Source organism: Condylostylus longicornis, unplaced genomic scaffold (genome assembly GCF_029603195.1).
Source record: "Condylostylus longicornis isolate FDR11 unplaced genomic scaffold, ASM2960319v2 ptg000040l, whole genome shotgun sequence".
Lineage (NCBI taxonomy): Eukaryota > Metazoa > Arthropoda > Insecta > Diptera > Dolichopodidae > Condylostylus > Condylostylus longicornis.
Window position 1 is genome coordinate 8,177,871 of NW_026578009.1, and position 25,695 is coordinate 8,203,565.

At 22.6% G+C, this 25,695-nt stretch overlaps 2 protein-coding genes across 4 annotated transcripts; one reads left to right on the forward strand and one right to left on the reverse strand.

Moving 5' to 3' along the window:
* The first annotated feature begins 10,679 nt into the window (after positions 1 to 10,679).
* LOC129609715 (zinc finger protein rotund-like) lies at positions 10,680 to 12,193 on the forward strand. The gene has a single exon (XM_055521825.1). The coding sequence runs from the start codon at positions 10,697 to 10,699 to the stop codon at positions 12,047 to 12,049; it is 1,353 nt and encodes a 450-aa protein (XP_055377800.1). The 5' UTR covers positions 10,680 to 10,696; the 3' UTR covers positions 12,050 to 12,193.
* Positions 12,194 to 18,641: 6,448 nt separating this feature from the next.
* On the reverse strand, positions 18,642 to 25,680 carry LOC129609540 (sorting nexin-13-like). Of its 3 annotated transcripts, none has more exons than XM_055521512.1 (14): positions 25,457 to 25,680; positions 25,183 to 25,314; positions 24,971 to 25,110; positions 23,649 to 24,065; positions 22,506 to 22,973; positions 22,197 to 22,358; positions 21,895 to 22,067; positions 21,719 to 21,829; positions 21,375 to 21,651; positions 21,191 to 21,306; positions 19,969 to 21,132; positions 19,769 to 19,909; positions 19,448 to 19,656; positions 18,642 to 19,384 (listed from the first exon to the last, which is right to left on the reverse strand). In XM_055521512.1, exons 2-14 carry the CDS (start codon positions 25,293 to 25,295, stop codon positions 19,093 to 19,095), a joined length of 3,783 nt encoding a protein of 1,260 aa, XP_055377487.1. In that variant the 5' UTR covers positions 25,296 to 25,314; positions 25,457 to 25,680; the 3' UTR covers positions 18,642 to 19,092. The 3 variants fall into 3 exon arrangements, with proteins under 3 accessions (XP_055377487.1, XP_055377486.1, XP_055377488.1); XM_055521511.1 differs by having other exon boundaries at positions 18,643 to 19,384; positions 22,449 to 22,973; positions 25,457 to 25,679; XM_055521513.1 differs by having other exon boundaries at positions 18,644 to 19,384; positions 22,449 to 22,973; positions 23,649 to 23,786; positions 25,457 to 25,679.
* Between the last annotated feature and the right edge of the window lie 15 nt (positions 25,681 to 25,695).

The window sequence follows — 25,695 nt, forward strand, 5'->3', positions numbered from 1 at the left end:
TAATGTATACATATACTTACATAAGTATATAGTAAGTATGAAATGTACAAGTAGGATTATTTAGAATTTCTTTCTTTTTTATTACTTTTTATATATAGGAACTATACATATGTACATACACATACTTATATTATGCTATAAAATTTATCTACATACATATTTACATAAATATGTTGTATAAATACATGTTACATAATATATGTGAAAATATGTATGTACATATTATGAAAAAAAAAATGTTAACTTATAGTTTTTATGATATCTTAAAATTGACTATTAAGAAAATTTTTATATCCTCATAAAAAATATAAAAAAAAATAAAACAAAAAACAAAAATTACAATGTGAATTTTACAATCCGCTCATTTTATTTTCTCATTTTAACTTTAAATATTTTACACACAAGTCATTACACAAGTGTATAAAATGTTTTAATATTAAATTTACATACTATGTATTACATGTTATGTACATTTATTATAATATTTAGCTACCTATACCTAACTGTGCACATTAAATTTGAAGATATACTTACATACATATACATACATATATGTGTACCTAAATATATAGGAATACAATAAATTTTTAACTCTTTCCATGTTATACGGATTTAAGAATTTTTTTACTCGTAATAAATATAAAAAATATAAAAATTTTAAATTTCTTAAAAAAATAAAGTATAGAAAAATTTTTCTATTAATCTTAACTGCCTCTAATACAGGGTGTTTTAATATTAAGTATAGGGTAGTTTAGAAATGGCACCTAAATGTTGTTTTAAAATTAAATATGCAAAAATTTAATTTTTCACTATTTTTATTAAAGAGCTAAAACACAAAATTTGGAACGAAATTATCGCATTCCATTTGAAAATGTGTGAGTAGACCGTTGAAAATTTTGATTTTTGTATGATAGACTGCAGATGTGCTCATGATGAGATTTAAATGATATAGTTTTTCACACATAATTGTAATGAGCTGCACATGTTTTTAATAAAAAATAAAAAAAAAAAATAATATTTGGCATGTTTTCTTTTAAAACAATTTTTAAGATGCGACCCTATACTTTAAATTGTAGAGAATTACAAATGAAGAATAAGTAAAATGGTGTAACTACGGTTTATTTTAAATTCATAATGATAAAAACCTATTTAATTTATTATCTTTTTTTTTTTCAAATAAAAGTAAAATTTTTGACTTTATTTCAATTTTTGTTATTTTCAAAACTAAACTACTTATAGTAAATTAAAGTCAATAAAATGAAATAAGAATTTATTATTTTTTTTTATTTTTTTGTATTTAATTTGTAGTCATATTTAGATCAACTATTTAATAAATATATAAAATTAATGAATAAAAGAAAAAATTATTTTAGCTTCAAGGAATTTAAGAAATTTCATCTAAAAATTAATTAAAAGTTAATATTAAAATTCAAACTTATTTTTGTTGAGAGCTTGAAACTGAAGTACGCATATTTTCATTAAATTTTAAAATATGTCCTTCAAAATATGATTTTGATAAAAATTATAAGGTAAACAATCCATAGTAGGGTAAACAACCCATAGTAATGCTACTTTTTTCTTCTTATTTGTGTACTTTCTGGGTCTTCGTTGGTTAGTGCTCACGACTTTACCTAAAGAAATTTATAGTTCAATTGTTATGCAAAAATTACTAATTTCAAATTTATTTAATTATCAACCATAACATTATTCCAAATTAAAAAATTATATCTGATTATTGAATTTCCGATCAAGTTACTTTTGCAATCAATATGGTCAACAATTTTCCCGATTGCATTCCCGATGAATTTGAGTGAAAAATGATTTGGAATTAAATAGATAATAATAATAATATTAAAGGGTTACTGATATTGAGCCACAGGAATGATTTCTGATAATATACAGGTGTGCTGTAAGATCGATCAAAGAGAAGTTTTTTATTATTTTTTATTTATGAATTAAAAATATTGAAAATTATTTTTAATTCATTAATTTTAACAATATTAAAATTTTCTTATTTTGTTCTTAATCTAAATTCCGAATTAATTATATAAAAAAAAAATTTATGTAATTATGGTTGTACATAAGTTATACGTACACATATTATTTTTATATTCATTATTCACATAAATAACATGTGTTATACTAAATATATAAATATATAAATATATAAATAAATATATGTGTTATACTATATATACTTGTATATACATGTGTATATATATATATATGTGTGTGTATAATAAATAATATATAATTATGATATATGTGAATAAAATATGTAATTAGAGAGGAAGTTTAATTAAAAGACTTTAATTTTATGATTAATTAAATTCTGGTTATTACGTGATATACATAAATTAGAAATATTAAAAATATTTAAAAAAAAAAACAAAATTATAGAAAAATATTACAATCATAATTTTAACGTTTATTTAAAGTATACGCATAATTTATTGAAAAAAATAACTAATACTATACATACATATTATATGTATACGTTCTATGTACATATATTTAAATAATATTGTAAATAAATTTAAAAAATTATTATAGATATTTTTGAAATTTAAATTTAATTTCTTTATTATTAAATTTTTAGTTATTTATTTGAGGTGTGTAACCCTTCATTTTCTAATGTATTGTTGGTTACTACTCGTATACTTTTTTATGCTTTAAATTTACTTTTGAAATACTTTTGAAAAATAGAAATATTATAGCTATTAAAATTAAAGCCTTATTTAAATTTAATTTATGTAATTTAAATATTATAGGTACTTATTTGTTTACTTGATATTTCAGAGAAAAGCTTAAAAGAGCATTCTAGCTCTGACTTTTATTTTGCCTCATCATGAATATTTAATTGAAATTTTATTTTTTACATTGTTTTTTTTTTTATAACTTAGACTTACTCAAACATGTGCTAAATGATATAATAATAAAAAAGTATTTTTATGTGATATTTGCAAAATTTTAAATTGCAAAGTAAGTTTTTTTTTTTTCATACTGCAAATGGTTTATATTTCATTTTATTGCAAATTAAATTTATTTTGGGTACAAAAAATATTTTTTTTTTTTTTAGAAGATATTTTAATTAATTTTTACCGAATATTTAATTGAAAACCGGTATTTTATTCATAATTCATTTTAAAATGTAATTATAATTAAATTTTTATGTTATTCGTTATTAAAAGACTCTTTTTGCAAATAATCAAGAATTCAGCCAAAAATGTGTAATTAAAATTCTCATTTTATAATATAACTATACATGAAAATTTAGAAGTATATTAGTTTTTAAACACAACTATTGTCTTTATCAATAAGAAAGGCAATGTCAATGAGATATTTATGTAGAAGAAGAAATTTTGGAGATTTTAATACTTAAAAAGAATTAAGAATATTCAATAAAAATTATAAAAGAAAAAAATATTCAATTAAAATTTCTTAAAAGTTTAAGCTCTAAGAACATTCTTATTTAAATTGAAATTTTGAGTAATTAAAAAATCATACAGTACAAACACACTATAAAAAAATACGTGAGAAAAAGTAATTTCTACCTCAGTTTCTATCATCAAAACTGACACAAAAACACTTACGTAATCAATGTCATTGTTTTAATTTGAGTTGCTTCAATATTCCAAAATTAAATTTAAATTTAAATTAAAGCACATTAATTATGAAAGCCTGCCATTTATAATATGTGGCCTGCCTGCCACATATAATATTTATATATAAAACAACAGTTTTTTTCCTCCCCTGCTTTCACTCTTTTCAAGAGCATAGGGCTTCTTCACCGAACTTGGTCATTCACGAATACTCTTATTTATGCCCATCAATACTCTTATTTGTTACTAGTTCCTCTAGGGAAAAACATCTTTCGTATAATTTTTAGGCGTATAATAACAGAACTTTATTAGAAATATTAATACTTTTTAGATAAGCATGACATGAGTCTAATGAAATTATAAAAACTAATTATAATTCTTAGAATGAAATCAACGCAATTTTACGATAATTAAAAAAAAATTTCATAATTTTTAATAGAAAAACTTTTCTTATAATATTTAGTATCCTATTCGAACAACATATGTAAATGTATGTACACACACCCAAAATGTTTGTTATGCCGAATTTTTTGGTAATTCAATTTACATTCTATCAATAATGTTATGTAATTATTTACAACAATAAAGTATTTTACAACAGCAGCTCTGTTAAATATTATTATGCTATGTTTTTAACTTGTTATTTAAATGAGAATTAACGGCCATTATTTTATACAGAAATAAAAATTAAATTCTTAAACAAATCGATTTTTAATGCATAAACTATAATAGAATTTTGTAAATAATCTCGCATTTTGTTTTTTAATTACACATTTAATTCAAAAAACATTCAATTTTTAAAGTTATGGTTCTTTTTTTTCGTACACATTGTATATCGAACTTTTTTAATTATCCAATAAACAAATATGTGTATGTATGTATGTATTTATCCATTTTATAATTCGCTCTTTTACTTAAATTACAATTCATTTCATTTTTCATATAAAATTATATATGTATGTATGTACATATGTTTGATTTTCATATAATTTTTTATTATTTGTTTATGTAATAAATTAACACAGATAATAAAATAGTACAAAAAAAAAGGGAAAAAATAATAAAAAAAAAAATTATTTATTTTCATTTCCACATTTTTTTATTTCTAAAGAAAATTCTTTAAAAGAATTCTTCGTATAATAAAAAAAAATCATACTAGCTTCTTGTTAGTTAGCTAGCCTGGCTAGCCTAATGTAGATTCATTCTGATATCTCGATATGAATTGTTAAATTTCACTATTTTATATACATAAATATTAAATAAACTGTATATAGTTGAATTTGTATAACATATTATATTTAAATAGTTACCAGCTGTTATAAAAAAATTAAAGAGTATGTATAATTTTTTTAAAGAGTATGTATAACATTTTAATTGCTATACAACCATAGGATCAAAATATTGCATAAGCATTATTTTTTCTAGCAATTTTTTTCAATATAAATGGATAAAAGAAATTTTGAAATAGCGATTAGGGACACCACTTTTAAGATATTTTATAATTAAACAAAAAAAAAAATGTAAAATTTATGAAAATAAAGTTTAAAAATTGTTTACAGAGAGTCAAATACGAGTATGTTTGGGAAAAACCAAAGGAATGAACAAGGTAAATTTAAAATTACCAAATTGATCTAGTTTGGTTGATAAGGACCAAAGTCTCAGCAATAGTAATGGTTCCAACCAGAAAGTGTTGAAAACTAATTTTTATGATTCGACAGTAGCAATACGAGTACTTTACCGTTTTTAATATTATTCAATCATGTCTCGGAAAATCATCACAAAATTCAATGTTTTAAAATTTAAAATCATTTTTATTTTAAATTTTTTTTTTTTTTTTGAGAGACCATTTTGTCTTGGATAGCATTGTCGGGATTTTTTACGATTCGATTTTCTTAAAAATTGAACCTGATACTTATATAATAAATTAACCTTTTCAGACCTAAGACAAAAAAAAAGCATTTAAAATTTAAAGAGCGGCAAGAATTTTTGTTTGATTAATTAACTCGTATTTATCTAAGATTATGGAAAATGTACAAATAAAGGTCTAGGTATTAAAGAATATATTTACTGTCAATAAGTAAAACTACAAAAAAAAATCGGGCAAAAGTTATTTAGAAATAAGGCAAAAACATTTGATATGAGAAAATTTTTTTGACATTAATATTAATTTTTAATTGCTTTTAGAAAAATTGAGCATTAATGAATTGTTAACACTATTAACTTTTGTAATACCATGGTATCATAATCTAAAAATAATATTCATAATATGTCCACTCTTTTATAAAAATTTTATTCTTCATAATAGTATGTTTAAATTCAATACCATCACGCTGTACTTATTGTATCTGAAATTATATGTGTACTTGTTATTAAACATACTCAAACTCATATGTGAGTGAACGTATGTGAATTTAGCTGTACGGCATAAAACATATACGCTAACATATGATTTAAGATGATGCATATTATTTTGAAAAATTTCGTATAGTAGTGGCGCGTAAATTTCGTTCTTTTTTTTTTGTTACAATAATAACATGCTTGAATATAAAATAATTTTTTTTTATCTAAACATTTTAAAGAAAAATACAATTTTCAAATTCAATTTTTTATTTGTTCTTCGTCTATTTTTTTTCCGTCTTTTTTCAAATAAAAAATAAAATTCATTTTAAACCGCAAGTAGCATGAATTGTATAATAAAATATCTGATTAAAAAAGAATTTTTTCTTAAAAAATAAATAAAAAAAAAACGAAAGAGAAAAAAAAAATAAAAATTATTTTTTATCAAAACATGTGCAACATGAAAGGGGAGGAAACATATAAAATATATATATTTCTCATATATAAACATAAATTGTATAAAATAATTGTATATATTATGTAAGTACATATGTATATATGTGTATGAAAATAATTATTTGAATAGTAAAAGCAGGCATATCAAAAAAGCAGCCCAGGTTCTGAATCTTGCGGCCCGTTACGATTTTTGGAAATTATAAAATTTTATTTTTACAAATATTCTTCTAGATCAGTAAGAAAATGTTTAAATCAGCGTTCGGATGTGAAGGTTCTTAGGAGGTCTTCTTTTTCAGATCCCTGAAAGTAATAATTGATTGATTTGTCAAAATGTTGTCAATAATTACTAAAAACTTCACTGAATTTGAAATTTTCTGAATGTTTTTATTAGATTAAATTATCAAAAACTATCACCTGTAACACAAAGTTCTGTTTTTTTTTTCTAACGATATTGAAGCAGTTGATGTAAATTGACAATTATTGGAACTTATCGGAATACAGTGCGACTTTGTCTTAAAATAAAAATAAGCGGAATTGGAAGTATCAAAATTTTAGAGTTATTTACCAATATCAATCTACAAATTTCTCAATATTTTATAGGCTAGGCACATATTTGGAAGCACATATTTGTGTGAACAATTATTTTTGATATTAAAAAATAATAAAACGCCGAAAAATAAAGATTCATGAACCATGTTTAAGAACATGTTCAATAAAAATTATAACTGTCAATAAAATTCACTCTAATTTCGAAGATTTAGTCAATTTAGCCAATATTCTTTTTTAAAGAAAAGTTTTTTTATATATAATTTTGTATCAGTTTTTAATATTTGTATTTTTTTATTGTGTTTATATTAATATTTATGTAATTTGTGATTTTTTTATGGTGCGGCATGGAGCAATGTATGGTAACACTAAAATGGCCCATGAGCATAAATTAATTTGACATGCCTGCTTTAAAGTTTCAAGTTGCAATATTTGAACGTATTATTGAATAAAAATAATAAAGAATTAAAAATAAATTGTATATTAATGGTTAAAATTAAATGTGAATGATGATCGGATAGTACTTTAAGCAATATTCGATATTCTACCTTCGTTCTGATATCTTGATTTTGGGCTTTCGAGAAAATTTACTTTAAAACTTTAAATATAGAAATATAGAAACTCTCAATGTATCTATGTACATGACTTCAATTTCTCATTAAATCGAGCTTTAATTAATTTAATGCCATAAAATACTTACATAAATGCTACCGTTGTATTAGAACTTTCTCTCTATTTTCTTCTGACATTTTAAATGGTGCAACTAATTAGGTTCAACTGTAATTCACTTTAAATTACTTAATTGTTTAAGCTAACTTTTGTTAAAATAGATACACATAATTTTTGTTCTAATTTTTGCAACTTTAAAAGTGTTTTAATGTATACAAATTGAAAATTACTTGAATTAAGTAAACATTAACAAATGTTTTTAAGACATTGACTAAATACTTTTAAAGAATTAAGCAACTGTATACCATATAAGTATAGCAAGTATATTGTATATGCATATGTAATAATTATTTATTATTGCAATTATTATTAAAGACGTATACAAGTATGTATGTATATGTATGTATGCACTTACGAAAATTTCAATTGCATATCTTTGGGATATTAGAAAATCATAAGTGATATTGATTGATTAATTCTCAATGATATTTTATAATAATATTTTCAATGTTGCCAGATATTGTTTAAAAAAGAACATTAATTCGCTGAATGTAAAAATTTTGAAATTGTTCTAATGTCATAAACATTAAATAAAAAAGACGTCTTATTACATTTTTTTAAATGAAATTTATTCATCTTAATATTTTTTACATAATTTTTTGCGTTTAATACACCTTTCTTGTCTATTTTTGTATTTGTAATTAAGATTCTCATTCAAATTCTACCTAGGCATATTTTAATGATTTGACATTCAATTTGTACATGTGTACGTACATATGTGTATTATATGTATATTATTATGTGATTAATTACATAGCAAAATTATATTAGATATCAAATTAGAAATAAAAATATTACAAAAAATACATTTAATAGCTATTTTACCGATGTATCCTAATCAACTAAATACGAGTACATATAGAATAATTTTACGCTAAATCATTGAAATAAAAACGGAAAAATTAAAATTTAATAACCCCTTGCCACACACTAAATATTGTTACAATACAAAAAATTAAATTATTCTATGTGAGTAAATAAAATGTTATACGAGCATTTGTGTTTAAGAGAAAACAAAATTATTGAATTAATAGAGTTAGAGATTGGGAGAGTCAATTTTACCCTACATATATGTAGAAAATATAATGTATTTTGTGTATTTTAACCCTCAATTGTCATGCAATAAAAAAACTTACATCAATAGATGAAAAAATATACACAATATAATTAAAATTGTCGAGAAGCAATCGTGCAAATTTCGTTCAGTTTTTTTAGGACCTGATCGTCTGTTTCGCTGTTTTCCTCGGGAAGTGAGAAGCAAGTTAGTAACTATTATGTAATTTTCGAGTGAGAAAAATTATTCTCTTCTTTTTTCTAAAAAGAATACAAAATATTTATTCACTTTGTTTTTGAAACTGAGGCACATTCAGTTCATAAATTGAGAAAAATCCCTTAAATTGAAAAAAATTAGTAATCTTATTAGATAAATGAAATACTTAGTAAAAAACAGCGAGATACACGATTAGGCTGCTATAAATCATACTATTAGGAGACTGAAGCGAACTGTATTCTCATTTTTTTATTTAATAATTTATGACATAGATGTAGGACACTTATATGCTGTTACAATAGATATTTTTACTATTATTATACTATTAAAAAAATGATACGTTTATTTCTTTAGCATTCAATAGTTATGCTGATTTTAATGTTAAAAAAAAATGAGAATAACTAAGGAAATTAATGCATATACATACAAAATATATACATAGCTGTCGTAGAAAGAATATTGAAAATTAACCTAAAAAAACCAAAAGAAAAAAAAAATAGTATAACCATTAAAAGAAGAAATCTGCTAACACTTTTTACAATATTTACTATTCTTCTCTGTCAAGGTCGAATTATTTGTAACCTAAAGTCTCTTATTTAATTTTTATGTCTTTTTATTTCTTTTCGTCTAAATTACACATCAAGATATATATGTCCGTATATTCTTCTTATACGTGCATGTGCACATGTGAAATTTTACTTTATAATATTGTTTTATAACATATAGATTCGGACCTTTATAATATACACTTTATTCCTATAGTTTTTTTTTTTTTCTGTGTAACATCGTGATGTTAACTACATGTTGTTGAATGTAGACAATGTTTTCATTATACATTTTTTTTTTATTGTTTTTATTTTCGATAATTTTGTGCACATATTATATTATTGTGCTACAGTATAACAACTATACATATATGTATATGTAAATACATACTTGAATTCTTCTGCCCCTTGGAATTATTCATGTTACTGAGCTGTCATACTTTTTACATTTTTGTTATTTCTATATTTTGTGTGGTGGCAACCACACCACACTGTTGGTACTTATGGTATAAATCTAATGCTATATGGAATGTCTTTTGAAACAGTTAAATAGTCTTTCTTATGTTCCTTTTTTTTCCTCATTTAGTTTTGGTGTAACTAAATTTACCGACTGCGGTTAAATTTTTTTTTATAATCTTATTTTTGTGTTTGACATTCATGGATATGTATATGTATGTATAATATGTATGTATATTAGTAGGTGCTAATAAATGGTTGTATCATCCAAAAAATTTTTGATAAGAAAATTTTTTTTAAATCTAGGAGGTAAAGAACTCAGATTATAACACTCTACAGTAATTTAATGTTGGTTAAAAGGAAATTTAATATTGATTAAATAATAAGAATTGACCAAAAATTAATTATTTTTTTGTTATGTCAGTCCCATCCCACTTTCATTGCGGTGAATGTTTTTGTTTAAGTCTATGTTGACTCTAAACTTTTCTATTGACATTCGGGAATTGCATTTATCGTATACATTTCAGAATTGCATATATCACATAATTTGTTACATTAATACCTACGTATGTATGTATAATAATATTTAAATTATTATACAGGAAAATTTTTAAACCGATAGCAAGCATAATTTACTCATTTCAATTTATATTTAGTACATACTACATACCATAAACATAAAAAATAAAATAATTTTTCTATAAACTTATCATATTTTTTTTTTCTAATTTTAGTTGTTTACCCCAAAATCTGAAATGGGTAGTGGTCATCAAGGTAGTGGTGGAGGTGGTAGTGGTCATCATCATCATCGAAATAATAATCATGGTGAATCAAAACCATATAAATGTACACAATGTACAAAATCATTTGCTAATTCCAGTTATTTATCACAACATACTCGTATACATTTGGGAATAAAACCATATCGTTGTGAAATATGTCAAAGAAAATTTACCCAATTATCTCATTTACAACAACATATCCGAACACATACTGGTGACAAACCATATAAATGTAGACATCCAGGCTGTCAAAAAGCCTTTTCACAATTATCAAATTTACAATCACATTCTCGTTGTCATGCTAGTGATAAGCCATATAAATGTAATTCATGTTATAAATGTTTTGAAAGTGAAACAGCTCTCTTAGATCATATACCAAAACATAAAGATTCAAAACATTTAAAAACGCATATATGCAGTTTTTGTGGTAAAAGCTATACACAAGAAACATATTTACAGAAACATGTTCAGAAGCATATTGAAAAAGCTGAAAAACAATCACGTAATTCCAATAATAATAATATCACAAATGCTGGCGGTAGTTCAAATATTGTTAACGGTAATACTGGTACAATAAATATAAATAATAATGCAGCGCTGGCCGCTGCTGGTTTAGGTTATTGGCCAAAAGTAAGTACTGATAGTGCTGCAGCGGCAACATTAGCAGAAGCAATGCAACAACAACATCAAAATGGTTATGATTTTGCATTAGTAGCAGCACAACAACAACAACAACAGCAACAGCAACAACAACAACAAAATGAATTACAGGCTCATCATCGTAGTTTATTAGAACAACAAAGAAGTAGTAGTGGTCCAAATACAAATGGTAATTCTAATTCAAATGAAGAAGGTGAAGATTTAAGACAAAATTCAAGTACAAATGGTGGTGTACAACAACATTTAGGTCAACAACAAAATTCACCACAAACAGTTGTAGTAAGTTCGGCTGCTGCAGCAGCAGCTATTGCAGCTGCAGCACAAGCTCAAGTAAATGGAATTGTTGCTGGTAATTATGATGCTAGTAGTATTACAAAAACTACAACAAATTCAGCATTTACACCAATTAATACAATACCATCACATATAAATGGTTTAGGACATCATCCAATGACACAACGTCCATATTTATATGATGCATTACAATTTCAAACAAAAAATGCTGTAAATCAGAACGCTGCAAATGCATTCCCAAATCAATTAATATCATTACATCAAATTAGAAATTATGCTCATCAACCTGGTGCAACAACAGCTGGTTTAATGGCTGGGGAACATTTATTAGGTATTAATGTTGGTGGACCTGGTAAAGATAAAGGACAATAGAATAGGATGACATTAACACAAAAACATGATAAAAGAAAATTTTATTAATTTTATTTAAAATGCACGTATATACACACAAAAACAAAAATATAAAAATGAAAATGCACACTAATTAATTGAGACACATTAATATTAATATACAAAAATTTCGTTGTGAATAAGTTCATTTTATTACTATTTTTTTTAAAATATAATATAATATATACATATATATATATATATATAAATATAACTTATACATTTGAAAACAAAAAATTTTCAAAAATGTAATTTAATTTCTTTTTTTAAGATTTTAACATATTTTTAATTTAGATATAAGTCTATTAATATTAAAAAGAAAAAAAAAAAGGAAATAAAATAAAAAAAATAAAAGAATAAATAATTATTAGATTTGTAAGATTGATAAAATTCTCCTCAAATAGCTTCCACACTTTAATTAAATTTTATAACTAGCATCAGTTATTCAATTTTTTATTTTCCATAGAAAATTAGATTGCTTTCTATTGAGTTTTGGTAGAATATGATTTCAAAAATTTAAAAAAAAAAAATAGATTCTTTAAATTTAGTGCTTTAATTTTTATAATTATATTTTTAAAAATTTTACGATTGGTCAGCTAAAATTTTATGAAGTTCTAATTTTGTTTTTCTCTACTTTATTGATATTGAATCGACATTCGTATGTATAGGTTTGGTTTAAAATAACTAGTGTTATTTAATAATAATGCAACTATGCTTTCATTATCAAAATAAATTGATGTGGCATAATGGTATATTTAGACTAATCAAATTCTATTAGAATTTTTCTTACAAATACATGATATTCTTTGCGGCATCAGGTAATTCCAACTTATTCTTTCAACTTTCACAGTTTACAGTGATACAAATACTAATAATAATTATCAATATCAAATTAAATATTATCAAGCAGATAAGAATTGTTGTACTTATATTTGAATATCATCTGGATTTTGTAAATGTATCAGGAATCTAATTTGCTTAAGTTAAAAGATTTGGTATTTTTTTTTCCACAAATCGTACGAAAAATTTGTCTTTCTCCTGACTGTTTACTACCATTCTGCTTGATTGTACATACAATGTATTTCGTTTTATATTGATAATTGTAACAGATGTTCTTGACGGGTATACATATATGTTTCTAATGATGAAATCATCAGAAGTGACATTCATCAATATCCTTAACATTTTTGTCCAATATTGGTAAATATTCTGATTTCAAAGAAAATACTGTTACGAGTATCAACACTAATAATTTCATGTTATATAGAATTTACAATAAAAGAATTTTTAATTTAAAAAAAAATTTTTAAAATTTAAATTTATAAATATGTATGTAATATTATTTTTGTTTAAAATAAATAATTACATTTTATTTTATTTTTATTTAATTGACAATTTTTAAGAAATTCACAAACTTTTCATTAAATTTTATATTTAAATGACTTTCATTTTATTCCTTATAATTCTTTAAATACATACTATATAAAATGTAATTAGAATATTTTTTTTTTTTAATTAATACTATTAAACAAACATAATATGTATATGAAATATAATTTTGAAAACGTTTCTATTGAAAGAAAATTTTATATTATTTTTGTTTTATTATTTTATAATTTCCGTTTTTCAATTAATTTTCAGAAAATTTCAAATTCAATAATTTGTTAAAATAACAATAGTATACAATTAATAAATAATTTTGCAAAAATTTTAATATAATTTTTTATTGAATTAAATAATTAAATATTGAATACAAAAATTTTATGATAAATTTGTTAAAATCAAATCAAATATAAAAATATTGAAAAATAACAAATTAAAAAAATGAGGCTTTCTTTTTTCCAATTTATTATTTTTTGTGTTTTTAATTAAATGATCCACATAAATAATGTTTATTTAAATAATGTACATACATAATAAATTAAATAATAAAATAAAATCTCTTCATGTTAAATTAATTATTTAAAATAGAATAAGGCAGGCACTTCAATTCGAATATTAAGTTTTAAACTATTCTTTTGGAACTACAAAATAACACAAAAAAAAATTATTATGCAAGAATATTATTGCCAATTGTTTTTTTAATTAAATATTATTCGTATGTGGTTGTTTTTCTCAATAAATTTTTGAAGAATATACGAGTAATAAAGAAACAAAAAATATTTATTTTTAATGTTTCAAAAAACAAATTACAACAAAACTACATAAAATTTTTTTGGGGAGGAAATAAATAAAAATAAACGTGAAAATTTTATTTGTAAAAAAAAATTTAATAAAAAATGTAAAAATCACAAAAAAAAAAAAACTAAAAAAGTCTTCAATTGAAAAGCAATCATTTTTTTTATATTATTTTTAATGCGCGTAATCCAAATAAATTTAATTAAAAAATTTTCATTTATTTAAATTTAAAAATTACATTAATATTAATTATAAATTTTAATAATTTTAAGGAAACTCATCTAGTAATTATTATACATAATTTGTATGTATGTAACGTATGTAAATATAAAATAAATAAATTTTTTCTTACAAAAAAATAAAAAAAAATTAATGAAAAAAAAAAAAACACTTAAATTTAATTAAAATTTTTGAAAGGTACAATGATTAAAATTCAAAAAAATATACAAAATATATTTAATAATTATGTAAACATTATAAATATAGCTACTTGTATTTAAAATAATAATGTTTAAGATTTAAAATTAAGACAAAAATAACAAAAAAAAATTAAAATAAATTTTAATTAATCAAGGAATGAAAAAAAAAAAAGAAGAAAAGAATAATATACAAAATGTATTTTTGAATTCACAAAAAATAATAAAACAAAAAAAAAAATAAAAAATTTTTTTTCTAATAATTATAAAGTCTAAATTCAAAGAAATCATTGTTCTTTTTTTGAGCCCACAAAAATTACGATAATTTTAAGTTGAACGCCTGTTTCAATATTATTCTTGAATTTTCTTCTGTATTTTTATTATTCGATTAGAATTATTAAATTTGCAAAAAAACGAAGCAATATCGAGAAATCTATAGCAAAAAAAAAAAAAAAACTAATCTTTATTTTTATGTTCCTGAATCACACATATAGACAATGATTCGTTTTATTAGTAAGAAAATTCAAGAAATTGAAATTTTTTTTTAACCCTCAAAATTTTTGAAATCCTAAAATTAAAAAGTACAAAAAAAAAATTTTTTTTCTGTTCACATAAATTTAATGACAAGAAAAAACATATGTACACCCATCATATTCTGTCAGTGACATCACTTGACACTATGGATTGTTATTCAAAAAATTTGAAATACTATGATTAAAACTAAAATAATTTTTAAGACTAAAAGAATATGGGGTGACAATTTTAATTTATTGAGGTCAATTTAATTTAGCTATTGTTTTTTCAAAAATTGCATGATTTACATGTGTATTAAAAAATTTTACAATTTCATCTTTAACATGTCTTTTTATTATTTTCTTAATTAAATTTAAATTTTATGTTTTTAATAAATACAAATAAAAAATATTTATATAATATTATGTAAAACATATCAATAACAATTTATAAAGTGTACATTTGAAATATGTAAAACATTTTTAGACAGGAATAAACACTTACTCTATGATTCATGAAAAATAAATATTTCAGTAGTTGATGAATTGCTTATTTCACATCAATTTCTTATTTTAAATTTAATTGCAATTATTTTTAAAATTAAATAATTTAAATTATTTCTTTTCTTTGTTTTTTTTTTTTTTGTTTACTGAAATATAATGATAATTTTTACGTACCTCTAAGTTAATGTAATGTAAGATGCTACAAAAAAAATTTTTTTTCTCAAAAACTTAATTATTTTCATTTAATTTTTTGTATTTTAAATTACTATATTAATTAAATTAAATTAAAATTTTTTTTATTTTTAAATTCGTTGAGCGATTAAAAAAAAAATTATAAATACTGTAGATTTTTAAAGAAAATTAAGGTGTGTACCAAATTTCAGATCTAATGTCAAATTGACATATTCATTATTAATAAAACAGTATTTCTGATTAAATCAAGTTGACATTAAATTTGCATTATGGTAGACGTTCTTACATTTTAATAATTAAATTAAAAGGAAAAAGAAAAAGTATGCAGGAATAAATAATCATATTTTAATTATTTTTAATTTAATTTTTGAAATTTAAATAAAAAAAAAATGAATAAAATTACATAATATAAATGTAGACATAAAATAAAAAAAAACAAATAAAAAAAAATTTTTTTTTTTAAATTTATAAGTTTGGTTTTATATTTTTACCTACCTTTTTACATATATATATATATTTATAAATATAAAAAAAAAATATGTATATAATAAAAAAAAATGTATATTTTAATTAAATTATTATTATTATTATATAAATAAAGAAAATACTTATAAATAAGAAAAGGAATTTCAAATAAAATCGCATTGTATACAAAAATCTATGAAATTTAATTTTTAATAAAATTTTTGTAATTATTATTAACCATTGCTATCGGATTTAATTATTAAAAATATTTCGTAAAAACTATTTTTTAAAAATTTTTTTTTAATAAATTTATAAATTTTTGTAAATTTTTATCTTTAAACTTCTCCCAGTTTATATTTTGTTTAGTACCCTATTATTTTAGCGAATTGATTTTTGGAATTATTGTATTTGAATTATTAATTTGATTTAAAATTACAATATTTGACATATTAATAAAATTTATATTTGAAATTTTTAATACTATTTTATTAGTCTTGAATTTAATATAATAATTAATTTCCTTTAACATATCTGTATATCATCAAATAAATAAATTTTTTGGAAATAAATGGAAAACATATTAATATTTAAAAAAAAAGAAATTGAAAATTTATAATTACACAATTTAATGAAATCAAAATATTTTGAATGAAACTTAATAAAATAAATACCAATAAAATTTTATATAATAATTTTCACTTAATTTTTATTTAAAAACAAAAATATATATATACATTTATATAAAATTCTTTAAAATAATTACAATTATTTAAATTAAAAATTATTATTTAAGACTAATGTAAAAAAAAATTTTTTTGGATATAAAAACACAATTTTTTAAATCATTTATCACAAGTATAAGTAAATGTACTATTTTAAAAAAAGAAAAACCTGCATGAATCGGCAAGTAATGGTTATAAACTAAAATTTAATTTAAATATTCAAAAAAAAAAGAAAAAGAAAAGTTAATAATAATAAAATAGAACAAAACATTTAAATATATTTATATTTATTAGATATATAAATATATTTATATAATTATTAGATTTTAAATTTTAATAAGTCTAGTTTAAATACGCTATAGATTTATACATTAAATATTTGGATGCTAAAATAAAAATAAAGTATAATATATAACAAATAAATTTATTTCATGTTGTTTTCTTTAATACAATATTACAATAAAGCAAAGAAATTGAAATCTAATTTAATTTTAATGAATTTTTTCTTTTTCGATTAAATTATTCAAATTTATATCATCATAATTGATAATATTAGAGGTTTGATATAAATTAATTAGAAAATTTTAATTACTTCTTATTTGTATATTATTTTTAAATTCACAAAATCTAAATTAAAAATGTTTAAAAAAAAACGAAAATAGTTAAATTATGTTTATAATATAATATATTGAAATCTTTAATTTTGAAATGTTTAATTAATAACAATACATAAATAATACGAATATGTCGGTATACTATAGGTAAGTAATGTAATTAAATTTATATTATCATTGTGTCGTCAAAATGTATGTATCCCATACAAAATGCTTTACAGCATAATTGTATATCTCTTACATATTTTTACAATTGGATTCTTGCAATTTTTTTATTCGATTATTTATCACGTGAATTTATCAAATTTAAATATCGACTGAACTTATCACTTACAAAAATAAAATGAATAAATAATGATTACCTAAATTTAATATGTATACATTGTATTATACGCAGTACGGAAAAATTCTTCTCATTTTGTAAGTCATCTTCTCATATCGTAAGTTATCATCTTCTCACTTGCTGAGTAAAAAAGCGAGATTACACGATCACGATCTTAATAACTAATTATGTAATATATGCATTTCTAGTTTGAAAAGAGTTTTATAATGGAATTGATTTAAGTTAATCAATCCATTAAAAGTATTCGAATCCTTTCAGTAAATTTTCTTCATCTTTATTAACATTTAAAATATTAATTTACCTTGAATTATGTTGTTCAATTTGTTAAAATTTAGTAACTTATTTCAAATACTTTATAAATCATAATTAAAAAAATAATTTTAATAATTTATGAAACATTATCGTAAAATAATTTTTATAATAAATATTGTTTGGTTTCTGTGGAGGTGGGGATAGTATGCATTTCAGTTGATAATTTTCGTTAAGTTTTTTTAAATTTAAAAAATATACAAATATATGTAAATTATGTTATTTGATATTTTCATTTAGCCTCTTTTGTTTTGTATCCTTTTTCACACATTCAAGTATTGCCCTCCCGGCCCTGTATAATAAACGAAAAGCAAAACTAAAATTTAATTATGAAAACGTTTGCCATGATTAATTTACAAAGAAAATTCTTTTCTTTTGTTTTCAAATAAATTTATTACAATTGAACTTTTTGCTATATTGTATAATAAACGGTATAACACTATTGCACTTAAAAAAATATTTCCTGTAAACTTTAATACAAAACATTCTTTTTTAAAATATATTACTTAAAATGGTAAAAATAAATTGTTATTAAATTAGCAAAATTACTACATCAAAATTATCAAATATATCTTAACTTATTTAAATAAATTAAATTCTTACAATTTTACATACAATACAATTTGAAAATAAAATTTCAGCTAAATAATTGCACAATCCTAAATACATATAAATTACAATTTTTTAAAAAAATATTTTAATCTAATTTTAATATCGTATAATATATAGTAATTTCTTTATGCTTATAATTATAATAATGTTCTAAATTTCTAATATTCATCCTTCTGGACATGAGCAGTCATACTCTCAACTTTATACACACATGTTAATACATCATTTAATAATATCAAAGCTAAACGTAAATTAAGTTTTCCATGTTGCCACATTTCAAATAAATTTAAAAGACCGTGACGTGTAGTTTCTGAGCCAACTACACGTTTTAAATCATCAAATAATAAAGTGAATAATGACATTTGTGCTGCAACTCTAGTACGTAATTTTGTAGTATCGTCACGAGGTGAATTCTTACGAAATGATTTACCATCCGGCCATATACTTTTACTGAAAGAATCAAAAAAATTATAAATATTTACTATTTTTACGAAATAAAAACTAAAAATTTACATTACGCTTCCCAACAACTGTTCAATTTTCTCTAATTCAATTAAGGATTTAGCGTGGTGGACAATTTTTTTATTAGCTGTTTGACTAACCCATGGTGCTCCTAACACTCTATTAATTATACCACGACGTAACCACTGTGATCTGGCTTGCAAATCAAATACTTCATCTAGTAAGTGAATTGCCGAATTTAGTGCCGGGTATTCCGATTGCTAAAAGTGTTGTTTAAAATTATATTTGCTCATTGACTTAATCTTTATTATTGACAAAACAAACTAATAATAATTAAATAAAATGCAAATAATTTCAAAATAAAAACCAAACCTCTATATTAATTTCAAGCAAAGTTTGTTCCTTTAGAGGGCCTTTTCCAAGTAACATTCTTGAGAAACCACCTACTAATGTATCTGGCATACTTCTTATTGTACGCATTCCACTTTTCAAAGGGTTTACTAGTGTTTCAATCTAAAAAAAATAGACAAGCTTTATGAAACGATGTTTATAAAAATTTCAAAAGTGAATACAGTTCTTTCCATAGCTCCACCGTGAATTTTCCGATCATCCGTGTCTGGTTCCAGAAAATCTCGCAAATTTTTCATTAAGCCAGCATTGTTCTCTGACCATTCACATAAAAATCTTAAAAATTCATTTAACAAAACCATTCTGTGCTCTAAAACGACTCTTTGTGTATTTTGAAAAGCTTTTTTTGCTGGGAAAGGTAACCGAGCTACTTGTGGATACTTTTTAACCAGCATCTTTTTTAGTTCTAAAAATTTAGAATATCTTCTGTAAATGTGCCAACTTTTTTCTTCCTTGTCTTCAACTACCGTAACGTGGACCGCATATACTGCATATTGACCTTCGTTTAGTATAGCAGTATTAATAATTTTTGCAGCAATTTTTGGACGGCTAGCCAAATATTGTTCATGATTTCTTTGTGTGGGGGCACTTTTTGCGCGTTGTTGTTGCTCTTCTGATAATTGTAAATGTTGCCCATGATAAGGACTTAAAGATTGATTTGAACTACCGCTATCACTTAAATCAGAAAACATTGATGGATTTATACCAGTACAATCACTATGTGATCTGGAATGTTTATACGTTATATCAAGCAAATCTGGTGTCATTACTTTTGCTCCATCTAATTTTGAAGGCTTTGGCATTGCTGGAGGAATCTGAACAGACGGATATTTATTTGATTTGAAAGGTAATACGCTTTGATCAGTTTGGTCCGCTCTTAATGGATCGATATTTTGAATTTGCATTTGAGGACCTGTTCCACCACTACCGCTTGTTGTATGAACGACTAAATCTAACATATCATCATCAAAATTTATATCACCAGAATTAGAATCACTACCACCACTTCCACCGCCCAAGTTTCCCAAACAATGTTCAGGAAATTCACTATAATTGTCTAAATAGCCTCCTAGTATATCATGAGATGAATGAGTACTAACGTCATCAACACATACTTCTAGTTCACGAAGCAATTTTTTATAAGATGTGCTTTGATAAAATTTTGACAAAAATATCTCTTCATTTTTTAACTTTTCGTAAACAAATTTACATATTGAATCAAACCACACTGGCTCTGGAACTATCGTTGGATCTTTCAACTTAATTGAAAGTGCTTCTATTAATCCTTGGTCTATTTGTATGAAATTGTTAGATGAAGCTTGCAGGTACTAAAAAGTGTAATATCAAATATATAAAAATTATTTATGTTTTGCTTTATTTTTTCACCTCTATATAAATGTTTTGAGCTCTTTCCTTTAAATTACAATAAATTTCTTCTTTTGAACTTTTACTACGGTTACTTTGTAATTCAACTATTGAATGTTTGGCAATGCACTTCCATTCTATGTTTCAAAATAAGAAGTAAAATTTGAAAATTTTTTATGTTTGAAATTTTAAAAATAAAACTCACCGTCAGCTCTTAAATAAAATATCACATATTTTTGCAAATTAAGAGTACTTAAATAATCTAAAAAATATGATCGTGCTAACTCCTTGAATAAAAGCTCATCCAATGTTAAAATAGGCAACTTTTTTGCCCCAATATCACTATCGACTTCATCGTGTGCTAATGTATCTTTTTTTTGTAGTTGAGTTATTCTTTTATCTATAATATTTTGAGCTTCTCGTAAACTATTTATTTCGGACATAATTGAAGAATCCTTTGCCTTCAATGGTTCCTTAGATTTCTGAAATAAAATATGGCAAACTTTAACTAGTTAAACATTATAATGTTGATTGCAAAATTCTATTAACCTCATTCATTTCTTTTGTTATCAATTGCCTACATGCACGTAATTCTGAAAGATCATTACTTTGTTGAAGCGCTTTAATGAAGTATTCTACAGGTAATGTGTCTTTAGCAATCTGAATCAATAAAATAATTTTCCAAATTAAAAGGCTCTTTTGTTAAAAATTTCAATTTGACTTACCAATTTGGCAACTTCTAAATTAATAAAATCAGGATCTGATACCATTTTTAAAAAGGGTTTTAATACAACATTGGCTAATAAAGTACTTAAAAATGTTCTTAAGGGAATACATGCAAAATCTTCCTCTGGCAATGTAAAGTACAAAATAGTTTCTGTTATACGGGTTAAATACTCTAAAAACAAAATACAAAAAAAATGAATTAGCATTAAATTTGACGCAATCGTAGTTGTTTGAGAACAATTTTTATAAACTATAATTTAATAATCAAATATATACATATATTTAACGAAATTGTAATTACTTTCTAATGCTATTTCGTCACTACATTCTTTTCTAAATTGATCACATTGGTTAAAAAAGGCATTTAGCAAATTTGCTTCTGGATCTAAAAGGACTTTCTCGTCTGGAACTTCTAAGTAAAATTTAGAATTAGCAACACTCTTTTGGCTTGCGGATGACTGATCTGTGTTTTAATAAATCATTTAAACAATTTTTTAATTAAAATGCTGAAAAATTAATATTGTTAGGACAGAAAAAAAAAATTTATAATTACTGAAATGCCAATTGAGATCTGTATCACTTTTATTTCTTTTATGTTGGTTTTTTTTACTTTTTCTTTGCGGTAAAGATGAATCACTCGTCTTATCTTCAGATCTGATAGCTTGATTTGCCAAGCGGTAGAATTTTGTGTGAACTGCGATGTCATCTATTAGCTTTGTTGTCATTAAAGGAATCCATTCTACATTTTTAATACGGTTGCAAATATTTGTTACACTTTCTTCTATACAATTGCGTACACGAAAGTCACCGAATTCTTTGTTGTCAGATAATGAACAAAACCATGAATCAATAAAATCCCGGATTATATAATCAATAATAGTATGTAAAAGTTGATCAATTTTTTTATTTCCAGTTAACATAGCTTTAAATTTCTTTTTGGGTGATCCATGTTCATCTAATAAATGTGCGTCGCTTTCTATTGTAATAGTATAATTGTAAGGTTGTATGCCAGATAAATTGGAAGAACTGGAATGTGTGGAACTGGCAGATGCTATATCTTCACCAAATTGAATGTTTTCTACAATAATTTAATATTTCGTTAGATATATGTAAATATGTATGTGTGATTTTTTATATATTAGATTGTTAAAAATTTAAAACTATTTACTATAGTTTTTGGAGGACTAGAAACATAATTATTAAAAACACCAAATTTAGTGTGGACAGTATTATTTTATCATTTTCTTTTAGTAAGAAACTTAAATTTTCGTAAATTACAAAATAGTTTAAAGAGTGACTGCATATGAGTAAGTTAGTAATAAATAAATCAATTTTTTTTGTTGACTAATAGCACAAATTGGGGGTATATGTGATTGAATATTAATTTGTTCAAAACATTAACTGTTGTTGTAAATTTGGTAAATGTTTAAATTTTGTTTGTTTTTAAGATATGTAATAAAATTATTAAATTATTTTTTAAATAAATATTTTCTTATGTTCGCTTTATATACATACATATATACAATTTTTTTTTATTTTTAACATTGGACCAGTAAGAAATTTTTAAGCAATTTACAAATTTTCGCAAATTAAAATACTCAATTAATACTAATTATTTATAAAAAAACTTTTAGAAGATATATGTTTAATGAAAAGTATTTAAGTAATAGTATTAACAACAAAATATATACATATCAGCGAATTTTTTTTATAATTCCTTATCCTCTCCTAATCTCGTCAATGAAAAACATACCTTTGTTAATTTTTTCTTGACTTCCACCAAACTTTTTATCACCATAAATTTTTATTGTTTCAAATGGTTTCCATTTTCTATCCGTGTCTCCCCCACATGCATGTGCTCCAGACGATTTCGAACTAGGATGTTGACTTTCTAAATTTAAATGATGACCTTCTTTTATAGCAGAACTTTTACCAGTCTTTTTAAATAACATTTCAATCCCTGAATCTATGAAACTTTTTTTATGACCAGAGGAGGGCGATGGTGATGCTGTAGTAGTTGTCATCTCCAATGGATGATGACTACTACCAAACAGCAATGGATGATGAATAAATTGCTGCTGCTTATGTGCAGAACTCTTTGACGATTTTTTTGATTCAGTTTGAATTTTAATTTTAGGTGCGATTAATAAAATTTGTTTCTGATCACCAGCTTTGGATTATATTTTTTGTTTATAGTTTTTGAAAAAGATTTTAAGGATTTCATTTAGATATAAAAATTATTACAACAAAAATAAATTACTTATATGAATGCATGTATATATATATATATGTATGAATATTTTGCAATAGTAAAAACAATACATTAACTATGTATAAAAAAAAGAAAAATCTTACTTTGTTAAAAAGAACTGGTAAAGCAAAAAAAAATTTAAATAATTAAATATAATATGTAGTATGTTTATAAAACTGAAAATAGATATTTTGTTATTGCCGAATTTGATTAATAATTGAATAACTTAAATACAGCAAACACAGCAGCATGCAATTTGAACGTGAAAATAAATTAAAAATGTGTTTTAAAATGTATAAAAAAAAATTGTTTTACATAATACGAGTATGCACAATGTTACAGAAATCGTTAGCAAATCGTACTGAAATTGAATATTAAATTGCTTTTGAATATTTGAATTGTTTTTGAATAATAATACATACTATGTACAATTGAATAGTCCGTAATTTGTGTTTGTATTATAATTCTATACAATATTTATCAGAAAATTTAGTTATAGACAAGTTATCAATCACATTATAAGAATACGTCATCACAATTAAAAAATATTCATCTGCTTTCTTTAAAAATTTAAAATATCATCTTAAATGTCTAATGAATATTTTTTAATTATGTTTAAGAAATTTTTTAATGATAATAAATAATTATAATAATGAACCAAATATACATTCACAGATTATAGTGTATATTCTATATCATGTATGACTATTTGCTTCGGATTTCACAGACTGTGCAAACAAAAAAAAAAACCTTATCAAACAAAGAATTGAGTTTAGTAAAAAAAAATTATAATGAAATAAAGATTATCTTAAAAGCATTAATACCCAAGTTCAGGCCAAGTCGTTGGCCTTCTGGTGTCGATTCCAATGGATTACTAGACTTTTCAGAATATTTTAAAAATTTAAGCATTTCTTTTTGCCATAATTCTGGATCACCACCATTAGTATACAAAATTATTAGCATGCTAAAATTGGAATGATATTAAATTAATGATAATTATTGTAATGTTATGACCATTCTTTTTTTTAACACTTACCCAAATAAAAATAAAAGAATAAGAAGTACAAACAGGATTATGTTAAACAAACCGAAAACATGAGTCAACACAGCAACAATTGCCAATATCCAACTTAGTATTTTGTATTTCATTGTTGCAGCAAATTATTCACTATTAAAAAATAAACAATCAAATTTAATCCACTATTCTTTTGTATTATTGAGTATCATTTGTTACTATTTAGTATCGACATTTTTATATACCTATCAAATTAATAACTTTATCAAATTAATAACTTTCTTTTAAAGCTCACCTTTTTATGTTTATTGAAATTTAAACCAATGTGTTTTCATCCTAAAACTATTTGTATATTAGTAACCCAGTTTCTTACAGAGTATATTTAAGGACATTCTCAACGTAATTATGGTATTCTTATAAACTAAAGAACTAATTTTATAAAATTATAATTTTTTCGTTGTTGGCTTTTTTTTTTCAGAAAACTATCGAGATAAAACAAAAATGTTTTCAGCTGATCATCAATCAAATTGACGC